General features: G+C 41.0%; 1 protein-coding gene across 10 annotated transcripts in view; it reads right to left on the bottom strand.

Annotated features, from left to right (window-relative positions):
- AAGAB (alpha and gamma adaptin binding protein) overlaps nt 1-24,582 on the bottom strand; it is a 111,587-nt gene that overhangs the window by 25,042 nt on the left and 61,963 nt on the right. For all 10 annotated transcript variants that reach the window (XR_015135359.1, XR_015135360.1, XM_086322853.1 and 7 more), the window contains one exon: nt 13,240-13,323. Coding sequence is in view for 8 of the 10 variants with exons in the window: in XM_086322853.1 (XP_086178979.1) it covers nt 13,240-13,323 (84 nt within the window). In the remaining 2 variants the exon portion in view is untranslated. The remainder of the gene's footprint in view (nt 1-13,239; nt 13,324-24,582) is intronic.

Here is a 24,582-nt window from a genome sequence, read left to right as displayed (position 1 = left end):
AAAATGGTGGATAATCATCGGACAGGGATGCTATAGAAACCATACCTGTACTGGATAGAACAGACTAGCTCAAACGTTCCTATCAGTTTTCTATCTAAATGCATTCGAGAGATATGTCACCTATCAATCAACTGGGTAACATGGGCTTACTAGTTAAAATGATTATCGACGGGAGCCAGGCAAACACCTGGAGAAGATGTGTGTCATATCTAGTATACATTCCCCTACTCCCACTGCATTAAATTACTTCTAAAACTGCCTCTGAATATAAAACCTTACCAATACTCTCACAGTCTATATTTGAAGGCTAAGCATCTGATACTTTGCTACCATCATCCAACATATTATCCAACCATTCCCCTTATTTCATTACAATTTTAATTACTGGCTCACTGTCCTTTTCTCCAATACATACTGATAGTCCTTCTAAGAACTTGACTCTTGGTTCATTAAAGTTTCATTTTACAGATGTTGTCCTTGACCTATTTCAGTCAAAGAGTCCCATGGTCATAGCCTAAGATCTTATTATTATCAATTACAACCCCTCTGTCATCTCAATTTCATGCATCTCATTTGCTGGTCACTGCTTATTTTCCCAGCTTATTATCCCCACTCCCTTATAGTAGCCCAAGCCAATTATCCTTCAGCTTCACTGGGACCTCAAAACTATCACCTTTTCCCTGATCCTCTCCGCCCTGATTTTCTCTCTCCCTTTCTTACCCAGCTTAAATTCCATGATCAATCATTATACTCATTCTCTTATGAAGTGAAGTAAAGTGAAGTCGCTCAGCAGTGTCCGACTCTTTGCGACCCCATGGACTGGGGCCTAGCAGGCTCCTCCATCCATGGGATGTTCTAGGCAAGAGTACTGGAGTGGGTTGCCATTTCCTTCTCCAGGGGATCTTCCCAACTCAGGAATCGAACCCTGGTCTCCTGCATTGCAGGCAGACGCTTTAACCTCTGAGCTACCAGGGAAGCCCTTTCTTCTCTCTTACCATGATTATCCTTGCTTGGTAAAAGCTAAACGGCTGATTCCATGGCTGTACCCGTGTACCTGAAGGCAGCCAGGGAAAAGACCCACCCCTCGACTCCACCCCCACAGGCACACACACACACTCATGCCGCCTGTGCCTGTCTTCACTTTAAACGTATCACACCAAATTTCAAGCGGGCCCCTTCGTGCTGTCTGGCAGTCATTTATTTTTAGCATCATATCTTACATCCCTAGGATCATCTACTCTCTCATTCTCCTAGATAACTTTCACATTTTCTTCTCTCTCCTCAAATCCTAATGCAACCTCCTTCTGTCCTCAGATGATAACCTGGCTTCTTACTTCACTGAGAAAACAGAGGCCATCAAAAGAAATTTCCACAGATCTCCTTGCCACATCTCCCCACCCAGCAACATCTGTGCCCACATACTCCATTCTGCCTCTGCACAGATCTACTTTCCCCTCCCATCCACGGCCAACCTCTTCACTCCCCAACTAGAGCCCGCCCTCTCTCACCTACTCAAGGACAGCCTTCTAGCACCCCTCCCTTCTCCTCCTCCTCCAACAGTTTTCTCACTTTTACAAGCTCATTCCCTTCAGCCTATGAACATGCTGCTCTTGATCTCATTCTCAAGAAAAATAATAAAAGAAAACCACACCCTTCTCACTAGCACCCACCTATTTCTTTGTTCCTTTTTCCTGCAAAAAAAAAAAAAATTTTCAAGAGCGGTTTTCAGTCACCATTTCCAATTCCTCTCCTCCCTATCTCTCCTAAGACTACTTCACCAAAACTGTTCTCAAGGCCACTGATGATCTCCACATTGCTAAATCTGAAGGCCAGTTCTCATCTTCCTTGACCCGTGAACAGCCTCTGGCGCGGCTGACCACCCCCTCCACCTTGACAGCCCTCCACTGTGCTTCCAGGCCCCTGTCACTCTCTCTGTGTCCCTGGCTGGTTCTTTCTCTTCTCCCCATCCTCCTCCTGTTGGAATGTCCCTGTGCTGAGTCCTTGGTCCTCTTTATTTACTACACTTACTCACCTGGCGATCTCATGTAGGCTCAAGGTTTTAAATGCTATGCATGTGCCTCTCCATGCATCTAGCCAACTGGCTACTTGATATCTCCACTTGGAAGTCTAGCATCCATTTCAAAAGTTAACACGTCCAAAAGGAAACCACTGATATGCCCCTTGCCCCTCAAAGTCGGCTTCACCTGCAGCTTCCTTACTGCTGCTAATGGCATCCTCTTCCTCTGACTGCTCAGGCCTGCATCCTGGGGTCCTCCTTGACTGTCCTCTCTTGCTCATCCCTCACATCCAAACCATCAGGAAATCAAGCTGGCACGACCACAAAACAGATCCGGAATTTGACCTTTCCTCACTCCTTCCATTGCTACAACTCTGGTCTGTGTCACCGCTCTCTCTCACCTGGAATACTGCAATCACCTCCTATGAGATCACCTTGGCTCCTCCTCCCCTCCACCGTCTCTTCACAAAGCAGCCCGAGTGCTCTTTTCAGACCTCACGTCAGATCATGTTACTCTTCTACTCAGCAAAAGACCTGCCAAAGTCCCTGGCTGCCTCTAAGCAAATACAAAAGTTACTATCATGGCCTGTGAGACCCTTCATTATCCCCTGACTGTGCTCCCTCCTCAGCCACAGTGCAGTCCTCGATAGTCTTCAAACACATCAGGCATGGATTCTCTTCAGGGCCTCTACTGTAGCTATCCACTCTGCCTGCTAAGCTATTCTCCCAGATACCACATGGCAAATACCTCATCTCCATCCTCAGATCTCAAGCTCTGAAGATCAACCTTAAGACCTACACCTATTTAATACTGCAATCTACCCAACTATCTCAACATCCTTAACCCTGCTGTATTTTTCTTTCATTATCACTTATCATCTTCTAGTATATTGTACAACTTACTAATTAGGTGTATTGTCTACTGGCTAATGTGTCCCACTAGAACGAAAACTCCACAAGGACAGAAACTTCTGTCTGTTTTGTTCACTGATGCATCCCAACCACAGAGATCAATGCCTGGCACATAGTAACCACTTGATAAATATTATTTGGACTTGCCTGGTGGTGCAGTGGATAAGAATCTGCCTGCCAATAACAGGGACATGGGTTTGATCTCTGGTCCAGGAAGATTCCACATGCTGGGAGCAACTAAACCCATGTACCATGATACTGAGCCCGCGGTCTCGAGTCCATGAGCAGCTACTACTGAAGCCCACATGCCTAGAGACTGTGCTCTACGACAAGAGAAGCCGCTACAATGAGAAGCTTGTGCAGCACAATGAAGCGTAGCCCTTACCGGCCACAACTAGAGAAAGTCTGCGCAAAGCAATGAAGACCCAGCCCAGACAGAAAAAAAAAAAAAAAAGTATTTTTCTGAATGAATGAACAGACACTTGAAACTGGGTCTTAAAATTATGAAGCAGTGAGAAATCTGAGGTTGACAGAAGACAAACTCGTATGATCTAGCCACACCTAAGGTCTCAACGGTGCCCCAGACAGGTAGCTACTTATAAAGGCTGTGTTATTTCTCCCTGGTCTCAAGAAGATCTTGTCACATTAGAAACAGGTACCAAGGACGTACAGAGGCCAGGGCCCACTGTGCTCACCTTTGCCTCTAGGTGACTCTACCCTGGGCAGAGTCCTGTCTCTGTCCTCCGGCTTTGTAAGTCAGAGGAGTGACCTGTGAGTACTGCACAACTCATAAATGGGAGAAAGCAAATCAGTCAAGGGGCTAATAGCTTTCAAAGTGCCGAGTTTACTCCTGTGGATTAAGCACAGACTCTTACAAGTTAGAATTAGAGGACTATCATCTATGTCAGTGGTTCTCAACAAAATTGCCTATCTGAATTCCTGAGGCACTTAAAAAACACTGTAGCCACCCCTCCCTTCTAAGATAAATGGTCTGGGTGAGACCCAGACAGCACAGGTCGTAAAAGCTTCCCAGGTGATCTCACTGTACAGCCAGAGCCATGGATGGAGACCAACCTCCTTTTCCAGATTAAAAATAAAGCCTAGACAGAATGAGAGCCACATAAGGTCACACAGCTACATAGAAATGTTCAGACAGGACACTGTCACCAGACTCTTTGGAAAAATTTCATTAAAATATAGTAATTTATAAGGCTATACGTTACAGCAGTTACATGCATGAGACTTCAAAATTATAAAGATCTAAGTTCAAATCAGAGGCTTTGCTATTTCACAGCTAATATTAGTGGTTCTCAAACTTTACTGCATGTTATAATTACCTGGGGATAATTACCTGGAGAAGATGTTTTAAATCTCTATGCATAGGCCACAACAGTTAATGCAGAATCTCCAAGAATGAGATTCAGGCATCAGTACTTTTTAAAGTTCCCCAAGTGATTCCAGTGTGCACACAAGTTTGAGAACTGATGACATATGACCTTGGGGAAATTACTTGACCTCTTTAAGCCTAACTCTTTTGAATACTGTGATTAAATAAGGTAATGTATGTATATCAGCAGCTCATTAGTACGGTTACCATCACACTGCCTTCTCCGACCAACATCCTTCTAACAGTACCATCATCATTATCAGTACTATTTCCTTCCTGACTTGCTTCCTTGTTTCCTTTCTCCTTCCAGCCTTCCCTTTCCTCCTTCTTACTGAGGTATCGCTTACATATACATAACATTCAACTTCTTTAAAGTATGGAATTTGATGGGTTTTAGTGTGTTTACAAAGTTGTGTACCCACCATCATTATATAATTCTAAAACACTTTCATCACTCCAAAAAAGAAATCTCACGCCCCAAACCACCCCTCCCTGCCCCTGGGAGCCACTAACCTACTTTCTATCTCTATGAATTTAACTATTCTGAACACTTCACTTAAGTGGAACTGTTAAAATATGTGGCCTTTGTGTCTGGCTTTTTTCATTTAGCATGATGTTTTTGAGGTTCATCCACGTTGTAGCATGCATCCATGCTTCATTTCTTTTTATGGTTGAATAATATTCTATCATATGGATGTTGTTTTCAGCAGTTATTTCCAATTCAGCATTTGTTTCCACTTTTTTTTTGCAATTATGAATATTGCTGCTAGAAACATCTGTGTACAAGTTTTTTTGTGGACATATGTTTTCAATTCTCTTGGGTAAAATACCTATGAGTGGAACTGCTGGGTCATATGGCTTACTTTTCTGAGAAACTACTACTGTTTCAAAGTGGCTACAGCCCATTTTACAGTCTCCTCATCAGTGTGTAAGGGTTCTAATCCCTTCACACCCTCACTAACGCTTCTTAGTGTCTCCTTAGATCACAGCTAACCTGGTGGGAATGAAGCTGCATCTCATGTGGTTGTGACTGCCCTGATGATTAATAATGGTAAGCATCTTTTCATGTGCTTACTGGCCATTTGTGTACCTTCTTTGGAAAAATGTCTATTCAACTCCTTCACCATTTTAAAAATTGCACTGTCTTTTCATTATTCAGCTATAAGATTTCTTTATACATTCTAAGTACTACATTCCATGCAAAGATGGGCATAATAAAGACAGAAATGCCATGGACCTAACAGAAGCAGAAGATATTAAGAAGAAGTGGCAAGAATACACAGAAGAACCGTACAAAAAAGGTCTTAGTGACCCAGAAAACCACAATGGTGTGGTCACTCACCTAGAGCTAGACATCTTGCAGTGTGAAGTCAAGTGGGTCTTAGGAAGCATTACTATGAACAAAGCTAGTGGAGGTGATCAAATCCCAGCTATTTCAAATCCTAAAAGATGATGATGTTAAACTGCTGCATTCAATAGGAAAACTGGATTTGGAAAACTTAGCAGTGGCTACAAGACTGGAAAAGGTCAGTTTTCATTCTGATTCCAAAGAAGGGAAATGCCAAAGAATGTTCAAACAATGGCACAGTTCCACTTATTTCACCATGCAAGCAAGGTAGTGCTCCTTCATGACAGGCTTCAACAATACATGAACCAAGAACCTTCAGATGTACAAGGTGGATTTAGAAAAGGCAGAGGAACCAGAGGTCAAATTGCTAACATCTGTTGGACCATAGAAAAAACAAGGGAATTCCAGAAAAACATCTGCTTCATTGGCTACACTGAAGCCTTTGACTGTGTCAATCACAACAAATTGTGGAAAATTTTTGGAGATTCTGCATTAACTGTTGTGGGGTGAGGCCTAGGCATAGAGATTTAAAACATCTTCTCCAGGTGATTATCCCCAGCTAATTATAATATGCAGCAAAGTTTGAGAACTACTAACATTAGCTGTTTGGAGAAGGCAATGGCACCCCACTCCAGTACTTTTGCCTAGAAAATCCCATGGACAGAGGAGCCTGGTAGGCTGCAGTCCATGGGGTCGCTAGAGTCGGACACGACTGAGCGACTTCACTTTCACTTTTCCCTTTCATGCATTGGAGAAGGACATGGCAACCCACTCCAGTGTTCTTGCCTGGAGAATCCCAGGGACGGGGGAGCCTGGTGGGCTGCCGTCTGTGGGGTCGTACAGAGTTGGACACGACTGAAGCGACTTAGCAGCAGCAGCAGCAGCAGCAGCAGCAGCATTAGCTGTTAAAGAGATTAGAACACCAGACTACCTTACCTGCCTCCTGAGAAACCTGTATGCAGGTCAAGAAGCAAAAGTCAGAACCAGACATGGAACAATGGACTGGTTCAAAATTGGGAAAGGAGTATGTCAAGGCTGTATACTGTCACCTGTTTATTTAACTTATATGCAGAGTACATTACGCAAAATGCCGGGCTGGATGAATCATAAGCTGGAATCAAGACTGCTGGTAGAAATATCAATAACCTCGAGATATGCAGATGACACAACCCCAATGGCAGAAAGCGAAGGGGAACTAAAGAGCCTCTTGATGAAGGTGAAGGAGGGTAAAAAAGCTGGCTTAAAACTCAACATTCAAAAAACTAAGATCATGGCATCTGGTCCCATCACTTCATGGCAAATAGATGAGGTAAAAATGGAAACTGTAACAGAATCTTGGGCTCCAAAATCACGGCAGATGGTGACAGCAGCCATGAAATTAAAGGTGCTTGCTCCTTGGAAGAAAACCTATGACAAACCTAGACAACATATTAAAAGCAAAGACATTATTTTGCCAACAAAGGTCCATATAGTCAAAGCTATGGTCTTTCCAGAAATCATGTAGAGATGTGAGAGCTGAACCATAAAGATGGCTGAGCACCAAAGAATTGATGCTTTTAAACTATGGTGCTGAAGACTCTTGAGAGTCCCTTGGACAGGAAGGAGATTAAACCAGTCAATCCTAAAGGAAATTAACCGTAAATATTCACTGGAAGAACTGATACTGAAGCTCCAAATCTTTGGTCACCTGATGCAAAGAGCCAACTCACTGGAAAAGACACTGATGTTGGGAAAGATGGAGGGCAGGAGGAGAACGGGGCAACAGCGGATGAGATAAGTTAGGTGGCATCATCGACTTAACAGACATGAGTTTGATCAAACTCCAGGAGATAGTGAAGGGCAGGGAAGCCTGGTGTGCTACAGTCCATGGAGTCACAGAGTCAGACATGACTGACTGACTGAACAACTAGATCCTTATCAGATAAATGTACGGTTTACAGATACTTTCCACCATTCAGAGGACACTTTCCTAAGTGTACTTTGAATTACAAAAGTTTTTTAATTTTGATGAAGTTCAATTTATCTTTTCTTTGGTTGTTTCTCATTAATGTGTGTGTGTGTTTCCAGCTGCACAATATATCCCTCTTTTTTTTTTTTAGTAGTTCAAGTATAGTTGATTTCCCTGATAGCTCAGTTGGTAAAGAATCTGCCTGCAATGCAGGAGACCCCGGTTTGATTCCTGGGCTGGGAAGATCTGCTGCAGAAGGGACAGGCTACCCACTCCAGTATTCTTGGGCTTCCCTTGTGGCTCAGCTGGTAAAGAATCTGCCTGCAATGTGGGAGACCTGGGTCCGATCCCTGGGTTGGGAAGATCCCCTGGAGAAGGGAAAGGCTACCCACTTCAGTCTTCTGGCCTGGAGAATTCCATGGACTATACACTCCATGGGTCACGAACAGCTGGACATGACTGAGCAACTTTCACTTCACATAACTGATATACAATACTGTGTTAGTTTCAAGTGTACAGCAAAGTGATTCAGTTTCACATATATATATTCAGATTATTTTCCATTATAGACTATTATAATATAGTGAATGTAGCTCCCTTTGCTATACAGTAAATCCTTATTGTTTTATGTGGTTTGTATCTGTTAATCTCATACTTCTAAGTTATCATTAACTTTACTTTTTCTATTTACCCTATTGTACAGACCAGATGTCAGTTTCTTGCTTCAACTGCCAAGCCCTGTGGCAGACAGTGTTGCTTTGGGGAATTCTGAAGGGAAGAGTCTCAAGACAAGTGGTCCTGGAAGCTGTTAGGGCCTTACCTGAAAATTTCTCAACCCATGCCAGCTGTCTATGAGCCCCAAGGTTCCAGGCTGGCAGGCCAAAACTTTTTACCAAGTCCAAGCTCATAATGCTCATGGCATGACAGATTAATAAATCAAGAGACAAGTTGTTGAGGCAAGGAATAACAACCTTATTTGCAAAACCAGCAGGCCACAAAGATGGTGAAACTAGAGTCCCAAGGAACCATCTTCTATATTATTAACTTTTAAGGAAAAGACTAGGGGCAAAAACTTACGAGGCTACCTCCTATAGCAGGGTAAGTTGTTCAGACTTGCAATAAGCAAAGAATTGAGCTTGCCGTTCATTTCAATCAGGAAGTCCCATTGAGGAAAACACATTCACTTTATTTTGGTGGAAGGCAGGAAGACAGTTATTCATGTCTAAGTTTTTAATTAAGTGGATTTTCAGATTGAGTGTTTGACTTTTGAATGCCTAGTGGCCAATAAACTGCAAAGAAATGAAACCCTAGTCAGATCTGTATGTTTTCAGGGATATTTGCCGTAACAGCTAAATTTTCACAGTCCTTATTAGAATTGGAAACGTTTTTCCCAAGCTGAGCACATTTAAAATGCATTTTTAAAAGGTTTTCAAACTGACACTTTACTGACTCGAAATTAAAGACCAATATGACATAACCTCAATGATCCATTATTGCTTGACAAATAAATAGATAATACATATTTCAAAATAATTAACTGAGATTATATACCTGGCAAGGTAATAATCCCAAAGAATCAACTGTGATTACAGTAATTTTTCCAATGAAAACAACAACATAAAAACTAGTCATCAGTGTCCTGAGAGTGAGAAGTGGCACCACTCCACCTCTCCCTGTGTTACACTCAGTGTGGTATATACTATATTACACATTGTCCATTTCTGCCACAAGAGTCCACTTCTGATTTGTTCACAGTTTCTTTCTTTCCTCCCTCTGTACAAATGTTGAAAATTTTAAATGCATTTTTCATTAACTGCCATAATGATATGATACCCCCATAACCTGCTCATGTGGTGATTTAAGTAGCTTTTTCTTATATTAAAGAATCTTAGGTTCTTGGAATAACTCAACTAGGTCATGTTATATTCTTTTTATGTATTTCGGGCTAGGGTTGCTAGTATTTTGGTTAAAATCATGGCATCTATGTTCATAGAGGAGATGGCCTCTAATGATTTTCTTTACTGGTACTATTTTTAGGGATTTGGATCATTTTAACCTGGCCTTAGAATGAATTAGGTATGCTACCTCTCCTACTGTTCTCTAAAATCCTGTATAAAAGATGTATAGAACAGTCTTTTGGACTCTGTGGGAGAAGGCAAGGGTGGGATGATCTGAGAGAATAACATTGAAACATGTATATTATCATATGTGAAACAGATCGCCAGCCCAGGTTCAATGCATGAGACAGGGCGCTCAGGGCTGGTGCACTGGGATGACCCAGAGGGATGGGATGGGGAGGGAGGTGGGAGGGGGGTTCAGGAATGGGGAACACATGTATACCTGTGGCTGATTCATGTCAATGTATGGCAAAAACCACTACAATACTGTAAAGTAATTAGCCTCCAATTAAAATAAATAAATTTTAAATACATAAATAAATAAAACCCTGTGTAAAAAACCTTGGTTGAATTTCCAGCAGAAAGACACAAAAAAAGAACACCTCCAATACCTTTCTTTATTTTGTCAACTAACTTCCTGATGTAAAATTTTGGGGGGTTTAAAAGCTTTGAGTAGCGTTGGCTGCACAACAATCTGAACGTATTCAATGCCTCTGAACTGTATACTTAAAAATGGTTCACATGGTAACTCTCATGCTATGTACATTTAACCACAATTGTTTAAAAGAAAGAGAAAAAAAAAAGGAGAGAAAGAGGAAAAGGGGGAAATGAAAGAGAAAAAAGAAGTAGAAAAGATGGACACCTGCAAATAAACAAAGCAGCCTGAGCACCTGCTGGCAGGATTCAAGAACAGCCTGCTGGGAGGCAGGCTCGGTTTACTCAGCCCACCAGCAAAGCAAGGACCTGCAGAGAGCACGGGAGGTAGGGCAACCCTGAACAGGAACACGACCCCCACCACACACTCACACAGAGTTCTGTCTCTAATCTAAGATGTGGGTTACACAAGGACGTTCTCCACGCCTCCTAAAACGTGGGCTGCCTCTAAATGTCACTGTATTTCCATACCTTGGGCTCCTTCGAGAAGGAAGAGAGTTAAGTCTCCTTCACACCATGTAGGTCAAGATCCTCTTAAAAATGGAATTAAGCTAACAGCAATATTTGAGATTTGGTTAACAGCAAACCAATATATCACTTACTGCAGAGAAAAAAAATAAAGAAATGATGCTTCAAGGCAAAGACTGTGAGAAATCCAGTGTGCCTCTTGGCTTTGCAGTTTTCTTAAGAGTATTGTTTAATGTCTGAAAAGCATATTTTGTTTTCCAGAAAATACCTTTGACCATAATTCCAAAGTAATAAAGTGTGTTCAGTCCAGCTTCTAAATTTATAGCTATAAATGTGAATTATAAGACATGCATGCGTGCTAAGTTACTTCAGTCATGTCTGACTCTTTGCAACCCCATGGACTGTAGCCTGCCAGGCTCCTCTATCCGTGGGATTCACCAGGCAAGAATACTGGAATGGGTTGCCATGACCTTCTCCAGGGGATCTTCCTGATCCAGGGATTGAACTTGTGTCTCTTGAGTCTCCTGGTTGGTAGCTGGGTTCTTTACCACTAGCACCACCTGGGAAGCCTGCAGGACTTATTTAATGTGTAAACTTGGGGACAGATTTTTCAAAAAGTGATTGAAACTGAACAAGCTCTCCTGAAAATATTTCTCATGAATATAAAAAGCACCACCGAATGTAACTATATTCCACACTGATCCAGTTTATGTACTGTACCTTAAGTGTATTTTCATAGTGATGACAGTCTATAGCAATGGTTCACCATGATAAATTTTCAAGAAGGATTTGCTGAATGAATGAATGAGAACCAAGCCTTGACTGGAGTCTGTTTTGGTAACAGGGAGATGACAACATAGGCTGAAATCTATTTTTTTAAGAACTATCATGGCCTTAACTTGATTGCTTCTGCAACAGAATAAAGTCTAATATCTTTGGAATTCAACATAATAGACCCATTAGATTTTCCGCCAGAAAAAAATTAAGTGAAACGGAGGAAGGAGAAGGAAAGGGGAGGAAGGAATACCTTTCTATGCCAGAAGCAAGTTCTCTCATGATGTATGGCTTAAATTAGATCTCAGGCAAGCTCAAAAGCCCCCTCCTCACTTTACTCTCAAGTGTCAAAAGAAAACTGAGATGAAATATCTCTGTTTTTATAAAACCGATTTTCCTTTATCTCAGGGAATATGGGATAAGGTCACTTAAACATGATTTTTCTCATTCTTTTCTGCAGTGTTGCACATAGCATAACATACTTGTTGGGGCAGCCAAGAGCTACAAAAAAGAAAAACACTACACGGGCAGTGATTCCTACAGAAATATGTTATAGGTTGAACTACACCCCGCTACAAATTATATGGTGAAGTTCTAACCTCTCATACCTCCGATTGTTACCTTATTTGCAAATATAATTAGTAAAGATGAAATCATGTTGGGGTAGGGTGGGCTCTTAATTCATTATGACTATTATCCTTATATAAAGAAGACAGGGACAGAGACCAGCAAACAGGGAGAATACATGTGAAGACTGGAATTACACCACCAGAAGCCAGAAGAGACAGCGGGGCAGATACCTCCCTGGCACCTTCAAAGGCAACACAGCCCCTGCTGACACCTTGATTTTGGACCTCTGGCATCTAGAACTGTGAGACAATAAATGTCTGTTGTTCTAAGACTCCAGCTGGTTGAACTTTGTTACTGCAGCCTTGAGCAAACTAATACAGACAATAAGAGGCTAGTGTACCAAACTAGCCTGTTGGCTTCAAATTGCACTTCAGATTCAGCTTCTCGCCCTGTGGCTACTGAGCTGCGGCCACGGGGGCCTGGTCTCCTGACTTCAGGCTCTACCTCTACCTGCTTCAGCTGCCAAACCCACCACAACATCAACCTTTCAAAGGTGCCAACTTCTTTGCACCACTTGTTAAGTAGTCTCATAATGACTCATCACTTCCTATAGGAAAAAGCTCAGATTCTCCTGCCTCAAATACAGGCCTCTCTCCCCTAAGCTAGGTCCAACTGGTAGGCAAGAGTTTCTGAGAAACCCTAAAAGATACAACCATTATTCTTGAAGACATGCTCCCTCCACTGTTTGCCACTCTCACTTCACCAACCCAAATCTTGACCATCCCGTGAAGACAACTGTTAAGACCTGCTTTCATCTTGAAACTCTCTATACTCAGGCCCACAATAAATAAAGGCCACACCTCTGGCCCCTCTGCCTCTGCTGCTTGTATCAGGCATTCTGTACTCATCAAAGACTGCCTTGCACAGTTACCTAGCATTTTAAAAGTACACACTTTGATTCCTCTGCTGGACTATGAGCTCTCTAAGGACAGAATTCATGCTTTACAACTTTGGGGCTATTTCTCAAAGCCAAAGACAAGGCCAAGCATATTAAACGTAAGTTCCAAATTCTTGTTAACGACTAAACATATACTTTAAATTCTTAGAAATGTTTATTTTGGCCTTCCCTTCAACTGGGGACTTTAAAATGGAACAAATATACAGATTTCATGTAATCCTAATGCTTCCACATATATCTGAATAATTTAAAACTTAGAACAGGAGGAAAAAAGTCCTTAGGAGGTTTAGTCCCAAGTTACTTACCATTCTTCATCACTACATTGGACCAGATGTTGGCATTCAAGGCTTGAACAATTCGCTTTACTCCTGTAGATTCTGGAAAGTCATCTAATCAGGGAGGGCAAAAAAATATATATATATATATACATATATATACACACACTTAAACATACTCACACACACTTACACATACTCACACACACATAAATATTTATATATATTCATCCCTCAGTATTCATGGAGGACTGGCTCCAGGACTCTCTCCCCACCATGGATACCAAAATCTGCAGATGCTCAAGTTACTTATATAAAATGGCTTAGTGTTTACATATAATCTACCTACTGATCGATCCCTGGGTCCAGAAGAACCCCTGGAGAAGGGCATGGCAACCAACTCCAATATTCCTGTCTGGAAAATCCCATGGACAGAGGAGCCTGGCAGGCTGCAGTCCATAGGGCTGCAGAGAGTTGGACATGACTGAAGTGACCTAGCACATAATCTACCTGCACTATCATCCCATATATCTTTTTTCCTCCCATATACTTTAAATCATCCCTTGACTACTTATAATACCCAATACTACGTAAACTTTTTGGAACCCTCTGGATTTTTTTTCCTGAACATTTTCAACATGTTGTTGGTTGAATCCACGGATGCAAAACCCTTAGATACAGAGGGCTGACTATATGTGCATATCTAGGACTGTGGGCCACAGTCCACACTTCAAAATAACTGACAATTATCTTGCCTATTTAGTTGTTATTTCACTCTATAACTTATGTAAAAAGGAAAAAAAACTAAGAAAATACAAAGCTTAGAGCTCCTGATAAGAATATTCTAGAAACTGGACAGTGAACAAGATGGGAAAGGAGAAGGATGTGGAGCTCACCTCCTTCAACAAATACGTCAAAAATACGTCTACATGTGGAACAATTCTCACAGAACACCTACTGAACACCAGCAGAAGAACTCAAGACTTCTGAAAGAGGAAGAAAATTTCCACATAACCAGGTAGGACAAAACAAGAGGAAAAAAGAAAGAGAAAGGAATCAGGACAGGACCTGCAACCCTGGAAGGGAGCCATGAAAGAGCAAAGGTTCCAATATCCTGGGAAGTCCCCGCACCAGCAGAGAGACCAGCCAGGACAGAGTGGGAGCTCTGGAGACTCAAAGGAGAGTGCAGCAACTGGCTGGAGAAGGCAAAACGGAGACCTACACAGACAGTAGGTGTGGCTGCCCTGCCCTGCCCAGTCTGAGACATGTGTCTGCCAGTGCAGGTGGGGGCTGGGTGCTGCACCTCAGGCTTTGGAGGTCAAACTCAGGGGGAGTGCTGGGGTTGGCTGTGCAGAGACGGCCTGAAGGGCTGGACTATGGTACATCCACAACCAAAGGTGCACGAGGAAGAAGCCTGGACCTGCCACAGAGGCAAGGTGCCACTGTAGGGGCCACGCAAGGGGAAAGACAGGGCTGCTTTAAGAGCCTCCTTCCCCACACACAGGTCTCAGACTTCAGGACACTGCCTATGCAAGCTCTGGGGGCGAAGAGAGATCCAAGAAATGGTGCCAATCACTGCCCCTGCTTTTGTGGAACCTACGAGTGCACAGAAGCTGCCGCCTTGGGCCCTGGGAGTGGGTATCAGCCAATGCCGCCATCGGCCTGGGAGAACACATGAGTTACAGCATCTGTGCACCCCCTATCAAGGGGATAACAGCTGGCACACACTGAGGAGAGGAGGAAGGCATCCACATAAAAGCAGCCCTTGCACTGAAAACATTAAACCTACAACAAGCTACACAGAGACACTCCCACAAACAAACAGTCTTCCAAGACCACAGTATATAAGTTTCTCCTAAACTCAGAGTAAGAGAAATATATGTAAAATGAAGATGCAGAGGAGCCAATACCACTTAAAAGACCAAGAGAATTCCCCTAAATGAACAATTAAACAGACCTCTCCAGTGTAATAGACTCCAAGGTCAAAAAAGAGGTAATGAAGATACCAGAGGAATTAAGAAAGGCTATCGACAGAAATGCATATTACTGTAAAACAAACAAATAACTAGAAACTATGAGGAGGCAAGAAAATTAGAAAATTCATTTGCCAAGACTAAAACTAAGATAAAGGCAATGACTAGCAAAATGAAAAAGTGATCTGGAAAACAGAATAATGAAAATCACCCTTCAGAACACAGTAGCTGCTGCTGCAGCTAAGGCACGTCAGTCGTGTTTGACTCTGTGCAACCCCACAGACGGCAGCCCACCAGGCTCCCGTCCCTGGGATTCTCAAGGCAAGAACACTGGAGTCGGTTGCCATTTCCTTCTCCAATGCATCAAAGTGAAAAGTGAAAGTGAAGTCGCTCAGTCGTGTCTGACTCTTCACAACCCCATGGACTGTAGCCCACCAGACTCCTCCGTCCATGGGATTTCCCAGGCAAGAGTACTGGAGTGGGTTGCCATTGCCTTCTCCAAGAACACAGTAGACAGAAAGCCAAATGAAAAAAAAAAAAAAAAAAAAGTGAAAATAATATAAAATACCTATGGGATAACATGGGCTTCCCTGGTGGCTCAGCGGTAAATTCTCCTGCAATGCAGGAGACACTGAAAACATGGGTTCAATCCCTGGGTTGGGAAAATTCCCTGAAGAAGGGCACTGCAACCCCCTCCAGTACTCCTGCAGGGAAATCCCATGGACAGAGGTGCCTGGCAGGCTATGGTTCATTGGGTTGCAAAGAGCTAGACACAACTAAAGCAACTGAGCACGCATGCATGGGATAACATAAAGGGTGCCCTTCTATGATGACAGGGACTTCAGAAGGAGAAGAGAGAGAAAAGGGGATTGAAAATGTGTTTGAAGAAATTATGGCTGAAAACTTTCCAAACCTAAAGAAGGAAACAGATATCCAGATACAGAAAGCACAGGAGTTCCTGAACAAGATGAACCCAAACAAACCAACATGAAGACATATTATAATCAAAATGGCAAAAGCTAAAGACAAAGAGAAGATCCCAAATGCACTAAAAGAAAAACAAGAGTTAATTATAAGGGAACACCCATAAGGCTATAAGCTGATTTCTCTACAGAAATAATGCAGACTAGAAGTGAGTGGATAAACATATTTAAAGTCTTAAAAGGGAAAAATCTGCAACCTAGAATGCTCTACCCAGCAAGAATAACATTTAGAAGAGAAGGAGAGATAAAGAATTTCTCAAATAAGGAAAAACTAAAAGAAAAGAGCAATACTAGACCTATTCTAAAAGAAATATTAAGGTCTTCTCTTATTATAAAAGAATCAAGAAGATATAGGAAAGAGAAAATCACAATTGTAAAGTAAATCATTTAAATAAGCCAATATACAGACCAAAAAGAAAAAAAAAAGGCTTTAAATCTTTTTATGAAAGCAATGATAAACATAAGGAATGGCAAAAGGATGAACATGAAGAGGTAACTGAGGACATCAAAATGATAAAATGCAGGGGAGGAGAGTAGGAAAACACAGATTCTTTCATTTGAGCCTATATGACTACCAGTCTAAAAGCAAGCAGATACAGGAAGGGGTTAACATACTTGAAAAACAGGGTAACCACAAATCAAAAACATACAACAGATTCACAAAAACCAAAGAGAAAACACAAGCATAAAATAAAGGGAAATCATCAAACCACAAAATGAAAAACAAAGAGACAAAGAAGAAACACAGCATCAACTGGAAAACAAGGTTTAAAGTGACATTAAATACATATTTACCAATAATTTCCTCAAATGTAAACAGACTGTTCCAATCAAAGGACACGGGGTGGTGGACTGGATTGAAAAAACGAGACTATGCTACCGACAAGGCACCCTTGTAGGCACCACAAGGCACTTTGCACTTTAGGGCAAAGAACACACAGATCGGAAGCGAGGGGACAGAAAAAGACATATCATGCAAATGAAGATCACAGGAAAGCAAGAGTTGGCAATACTCATGTCAGACAAAATAGATTTTAAAGCAAAAGGCATAAAGAAAAACAAAGGAGGACACTATATGCACCAATACAGGAACACCCCAATACCTAAAACAAATCATGACAGACACAGAGTGAGAAAGTGATGGGAACACAGGAACACTAGGCTGGCCAAAAAGTTCCTTCGGTTTTAAGTTAAAATAACAGACCCATTTTTCATTTTCACCAAGAACTTTACTGAACAACGTATTCGCTATTTTGTTCTACTATCTTCTGCCATTTTCCAGGCACCCCCATAATCCCACCTCCCCAAAACTCTGTATCTTTCTGAGCAAAGAACTCTTCCAGGTGTCTTTTACAATCATCCAGGGAATTGACATTTTTTCCATTAAGAGAATTTTATAAAGACTGAAATAAATGGACATCCGAAGGTGCAATATCTGGTGAATATGACGATGAATCAGAACTTTCCAGTCAAGCTGTAACACTTTTTGCCTAGTCATCAAAGAAACATGTGGTCTTGAGTTATCCTGACGGAAGATTATGCATTTTCTGTTGACTAATTCTAGACACTTTTCGTCTAGTGCTGCTTTCACCTGGTCTACGTGGGAGCGGTACTTACTGCAATTAATCGAGCTCCAAAAGGAGCTCCTAGTAGAGGACTCACTTCCAACCCACATGTACACAACATCACCTTCCTTGGATGAAGACCAGCCTTTGGTGTGGTCGGTGGTGGTTCCACGACCTCTTGCTCTCTGTTCTCTTCCATTCCACATTATTGTACAGTATCTACCTTTCATTGCTTGTCACAAATTGTTTTTAAAATGGAACGTTTTCATTACGTTTAAGCAGAGTCACATGTGAAAATATGATCGACGTTTTTTTCACTTATGTGGAACCCAAACATGAAAACCATAAGAGAATACTATGAACAATTTATGCCAACAAATTTAACAACGGAGAAGAAATGAACAAGTTTCCAGAAAAATACTTCCCATTAAAACTGAATCAAGAAGAAGATAATTTGAAAAGATGGACCACTGGTAGTGAAAGAGAATCTGTAGTTGAAAAAACAAAAAATTCCCTACAAACAAGTCTAGGTCCAGATGGCTTCACAGGCGAATTCTACCAAACATACAAAGAACTTTTCTCGATCCTTCTCAAACTCTTCCAAAAGACTGAAGAGAAGGGAATACTACCAAAGACATACTATGAAACCACCATCACCCTGATACCAAACTAAACAAAGACATCACCAAAAAAGAAAATTACGGGCCAGTATCTTTGATGATATTATGAAGTACAAAATGAAGCAGGGCAAAGGCTAATACACAGTTTTCCCAAGAGAATGCACTGGTCATAGCAAACACCCTCTTCCAAAAACACAACAGACAACTCTACAAATGGACATCACCAGATAGTCAATAGCGAAATGAGATTGATTATAATCTTTGCAGCCTAAGATGGAGAAGCTCTATACAGTCAGCAAAAACAAGATCAGGAGCTGACTGTGGCTTAGATAATCAGCAACTTATTGCAAAATTCAGGCTTAAAATGAAGACAGTAGGGAAAACCATTAGGCCATTCAGGTATGACCTAAATCAAATTCCTTATGATTATGCAGTGGAGGTGACGAATAGATTCAAGGGATTAGATCTGGTAGACAGAATGCCTGAAGAACTATGGACAGAGTTTTGAAACATTGTACAGGAGGAAGTGATCAAACCATTTCCAAGGAAAAGAAATGCAAAAAGGCAAAATGGTTGTCTGAGGAGGCCTTACAAATAGCTGAGAAAAGAAGAGAAGTGAAAGGAAAAGGAGAAAGGGAACAATATACCCAACTGAATGCAGAGTTCCAGAGAATAGCTAGGAGAGATAAGAAAGCCTTCTTAAGTGAATAATGCAAAGAAATAGAGGAAAACAACAGAATGGAAAAGACGAGAGCTCTTCAAAAAACCAGGGTTATCGAGGGAACATTTTATGCAAAGATGAGCATAATAAAGGACAAAAATGGTTTAACAGAAATGGAAAGACTTAACAGAAGACTTAAAGACTTAACAGAAGACTTAACTTAAAGACTTAACAGAAACGGAAGAGATTAAGAAGAGGTGGCAAAAATACACAGAAGAACTATACAAAAAAGATCTTAATAACTTAGATAACCACGATGATGTGTTCATTTACCCAGAGTCAGACATCCTGGAGTGTGAAGTCAAGTGGGCCTTAGGAAGCATTACTACAAACAAAGCTAGCGGAGGTTACAGAATTCTAATGGAGCTATTTCAAATTCTAAAAGATGATGCTGATAAAGTGCTGCACTCAATATGCCAGCAAATTTGGAAAACTCAGCAATGGCCACAGGACTGGAAAAGGTCAGTTTTCATTCCAATTCAAAAGAAGGACAATGCCAAAGAATGTTGAAACTATTGCACAATTGCACTCATTTCACATGCTGGCAAGAATGCTCAAAATCCTTCAAGCTAGGCTTCAGCAGTACGTGAACCAAGATCTTCCATATGTACAAGCTAGATTTAGAAAAGGCAGAGGAAACAGAACAAATTGCCAACATTTGCTGGATCATAGAAAAAGCAAGGGAATTACGGAAAAACATCTACTTTTGCTTCATTGACTATGCTAAAGTTTTTGACTGTGTAGATCATGACAAACTGGAAAACTTAGATGGGAATACCAGACCACCCTACCTGCCTCCTGAGAAACCTGTATGCAGGTCAAGAAGCAAGAGTTAGAGCCAGACATGGAACAATGGACTAGATCAAAATTGGGAAAGAAGTACGTCAAGGCTGCATATTGTCACCTTGATTATTTAACTTATATGCAGAGTATATCATGCAAAATGCCAGGCTGGATGAGTCCAAGCTGGAATCTAGATTGCCAGGAACAATATCAACAACCTCAGATATGCAGATGATACCATTCTAATGGGAGAAGTGAAGAGGAACTAAGGAGCCTCGTGATGAGGGTGAAAGAGAAGAGTGAAAAAGATAGCTTAAAACTCAACATTCAAAAAACTAAGATTATGGCACCTGGTCCCATCATGGCAAATAGAAGGGGCAAAAGTGGAAACAGTGACAGATTTTACTAACTCTGATTCCAAAATCACTGTGGATGGTGACTGTAGCCATGAAATGAAAAGACAGTTGGTTGCTCCTTGGAAGAAAAGCTATGACAAACCTAGACAGTGTATTAGAAAGTAGAGACATCACTTTGCTGAGAAAGGTCCACATAGGCAAAGGTATGGTTTTTTCAGTAATCACATACAGATGTGAGAGCTGGACCATAAAGAAGGCGGAGAGCTTAAGGACTGATGGTTTTGACCTGTGGTGCTGGAAAAGACTCTTGAGATTCCCAAGGACAGCAAAGAGATCAAACTAGTCAATCAATCCTAAAGGAAATTAACCCTGAATTCTCACTGGAAGGACTGATACTGAAGCTCTAATACTTTGGCCACCTGATGTGAAGAGACTACTTATTGGAAAAGACTCTGATGCTGGGAAAGATTGAGGGCAAGAGGAGAAGTGGGCAACAGAGGATGAGATGGTTGGATGGCATTACCGACTCAATGGACATGAGTTTAAGTAAACTCTGGGAGATACTGAAGGACAGGGAAGCCTGGCAGGCTGCAGTGTATGGGGTCACAAATAGTCAAACACAACTTAGCGACTGAACAACAATAATCTTTGATGAACACAGACGTAAAAATTTTCAAAAAATATTAGCAAACTGAATCCAACATCACTTCCTGGCAAATAGATGGGGAAACAGTGGAAACAGTGGCAGACTTTATTTTTCTCGGCTCCAAAATCACTGCAGATGGTGATTGCAGCCATGAAATTAAAAAACGCTTACTCCTTGAAAGGAAAGTTATGATCAACCTAGACAGCATATTAAAAAGCAGAGACATTACTTTGCCAACAAAGGTCCATCTAGTCAAGGCTATGGTTTTTCCAGTAGTCATGTATGGATGTGAGAGTTGGACTATAAAGGAAGCTGAGTGCAGAAGAATTGATGCTTTTGAACTGTGGCGTTGGAGAAGACTCTTGAGAGTCCCGCGGAATGCAGGGAGATCCAACCAGTCCATCCTAAAGGAGGTCAGTCCTGGGTGTTCACTGCAAGGACTGATGTTGAAGCTGAAACTCCAATACTTTGCCACCTGACGCAAAGAGTTGACTCATTGGAAAAGACCCTGATGCTGGGAAAGATTGAGGGCAGGAGGAGAAGGGGACAACAGAGGATGAGATGGTTGGATGGCATCACTGACTCAATGGACATGGGTTTGGGTAGACTCCGGGAGTTGATGATGGACAGGGAGGCCTGGCGTGCTGCGGTTCATGGGGTCACAAAGAGTCAGACACAACTGAGCGACTGAACTGAACTGAACTGAATCCAACAACACATAAAAAAGATCATATACCATGACCAAGTAGGATTCATCCTAAGTTCACAAGGATGGTTCAACATATGCATATCAGTCAATGTGCTATACCATCTCAACAAACAATAAAAACCATATGATCACCTCAACAGATGCACAAAAACCACCTAACCAAATACAACATCCATTCATGATAAAAAGTCTTACCAAAGTGAGTATAAAAGGAACATATCTCAATATTATAAAAGTTATTTATGACAACCCACAGTCAATATAATACTCAACGGTGAAAGGCTGATCTGGAACAAGGAGGCCCACTATCATCATTTCTATTCAACACAGTATTGAAAGTCCTGGCCACAGCAACCAGACAAGAAATAAAAGTTATCAAATTACAAAGGAAGAGGTAAAAATGTCATTATTTGTAGATGACATGATATCATATCAGAAAATCCTAAAGACTCCACACAAAAATTACTATAACTGATAAATTCAGCAACTTAGCAAGATACAAGATTAACATACAGAAATCAGTTGCATTTATTTACACTAACAATGAAAGATGAGCAAGGGAATGTAAACAAACAATCCCATTTAAAATCACATCCAAAAAATTACTTAGGAATAAATCTCACCAAGGAGGTAAAAAATGTACTTATATGCTAGAAACTACAAAATATTAATAAAGGAAATTAAAGAGGCAACCTAAATATCCATAGACAGAAGAATGGATAAAGAAGATGTGGCCTGCATACACAATGGAGTATTACTCTGCCACCCAAAGGAATGCAATAATGCCATTTGAAGCAACATGATGGACCCACGCTGATTTGTATTGTATTTTAGATTCCACATATAAGTGATATCATATGATATTTGTCTTTCTTTTTATGACTTACTTTGCTTAGCATGTTGTATTATTTGAAGTCTGGGAGGGTTATGTGTGATACACGCACTTTTTAAATGTTCTTTAATGATGATTCAAAGAAATGGAAAGATATTCCATGCTCTTGGATTGGAAGATTTAATATTGCTAAAATAGCCATACTAAATTGGGAGACTGGGACTGATGTATAAGCACTGCCATGTGTAAAAGAGATAGCTAGTGTGAGTTCAGCTCAGTGTTCTGTGATGATCTAGATGGAAGGGGGAAAGGTGGGGGTGGAAGAGAGGTCCAAGAGGAAGAAGACATATGTACACAGAGCTGATTCACTGCATTGTACAGCGGAAATTAACACAACATTATAGAGCAACCATACCCCAAAATAAAGGCCATACTACCCAAAGCAATCTACAAATTTAATGCCATTCCTATTAAATTACCCATGGCATTTTTCACAGAACCAGAATAATCCTAAAATTTATATGAAACCATAGAAGACCAGGATTGCCGAAGCAACCCTGAAGGAAAAGAACAAAGCAGGAGGCATAATGTATCTACAAAACAAAAACACAGAGAACAGACCTGTGGTTGCCAAGGGGGTGGGAGGAGGGCTGCAGTGGGAGGCTGGGGTCAGTAGAAGCAAACCACTGCATACAGAATGGAAAAACATCAAGGCCCTACTGAAGAGCACAGGGAACTAAATTCAATATCCTGAGATATTTTCCACAATTTAGAAGAATATAAAACAGCATGTATTGGCACAGAAACAGAAATACAGATCAGTGGAATAGAATAGAGAGACCAGAAATAAACCCACACACCTATGGTCAATTAACAGTCAACAAAAGAGGCAAGAATATACAATGGGGAAAGACAGTCTCTTCAGCAAGTGGTGCTGGGAAAGTTGGACAGCCACATGTAAAACAATAAAGCTAAAATAAACCCTCTCACCATACACAAGAATAAATTCAAAATGGCTTAAAGATCTAAATATAAGACAAGACCCCGTAAAACTCCTAGAAGAGACCACAGGCAAAACATTCTCTGAGATAAATCATTTTATGTCATAAATCTCTGACATAAAACCAATGTTTTCTTAGGTCAGTCTCCCAAGGCAATAGAAATAAAAGCAAAAATAAACAAATGGGACCTAATTAAACTTGTAAGCTTTTCCAAAGCAAAGGAAACAAAACAAAAAGACAACCTACAGAATGGGAGAAAATATTTGCATACGATGTAACTGACAAGGGCTTCATTTCCAAAATACATATACAGTTCATACAACTCAACAGCAACAAAAAAACAAAAACCCAATCAAAAAATGGGCAGAAGACCTAAACAGACTTTTCTCCAAAGAAAACATACATATAGCTAACAGGCACATAAAAGATGCTCAATGTCATTAATTATTAGAGAAATGCAAATCAAAACTACAATGAAGTAGTACCTCACACAAATCAGAATGGCCATCATTAAAAAGTCTTCAAATAGCAATTACTGCTATTAGAGGGTGTGGAGAGAAGGGAACCCTCCTAAACTGTTGCTGGGAATGCAAATTGGTACAGCCACTGTGAAAAACAGAATGAAGGTTCCTCCAAAAACTAAAAATAGACTCATCTTATGATCCATCAATCCCACTCCTGGGCATATACTCAGACAAAACTATAATTCAAAAAGATACATGTAAATGTATGTTCACAGCAGCACTATATTCAACAGCAAAGAATGGAAACAAACTAAATGTCCATGGAGAGATGAATGGATAAAGAAGATGTGGTCTGTACACACAATGGAATATTACTCAGCCACCAAAAGGAAGGAAAGAATGCCATTTACAGCAACATGGATGGACCCAAAGATTATCATACTAAGCAAAGTAAGTCAGAAAGAAAAAGACAAATACCATAGACAAATATCACTTTTATGTGGAATCTTAAAGATGACGCAAGTCAAAATACCTACATAACAAAAACAGTCTTGTGGTTGCCAAGGGGGTGGGGGTGGGGGAAGAGATGGAGTAGGAGGTTGGGGTTAGTAGAAGCAAACCATTACATATAGAATGAATAAACCACAAAGTCCTACTGTATAGCACAGGGAACTATATTCAATATCCTGGGATATTTTCCACCATGATGGAAAATATCTT

This window comes from Bos grunniens, chromosome 10, assembly GCF_055505025.1.
Source record: "Bos grunniens cultivar Pamir isolate PY7600 chromosome 10, Bosgru_T2T1.0, whole genome shotgun sequence".
Taxonomy (NCBI): domain Eukaryota; kingdom Metazoa; phylum Chordata; class Mammalia; order Artiodactyla; family Bovidae; genus Bos; species Bos grunniens.
Note: the sequence above shows the minus strand (reverse complement) of the source record. Positions and strands in the feature narration are given on the sequence as shown.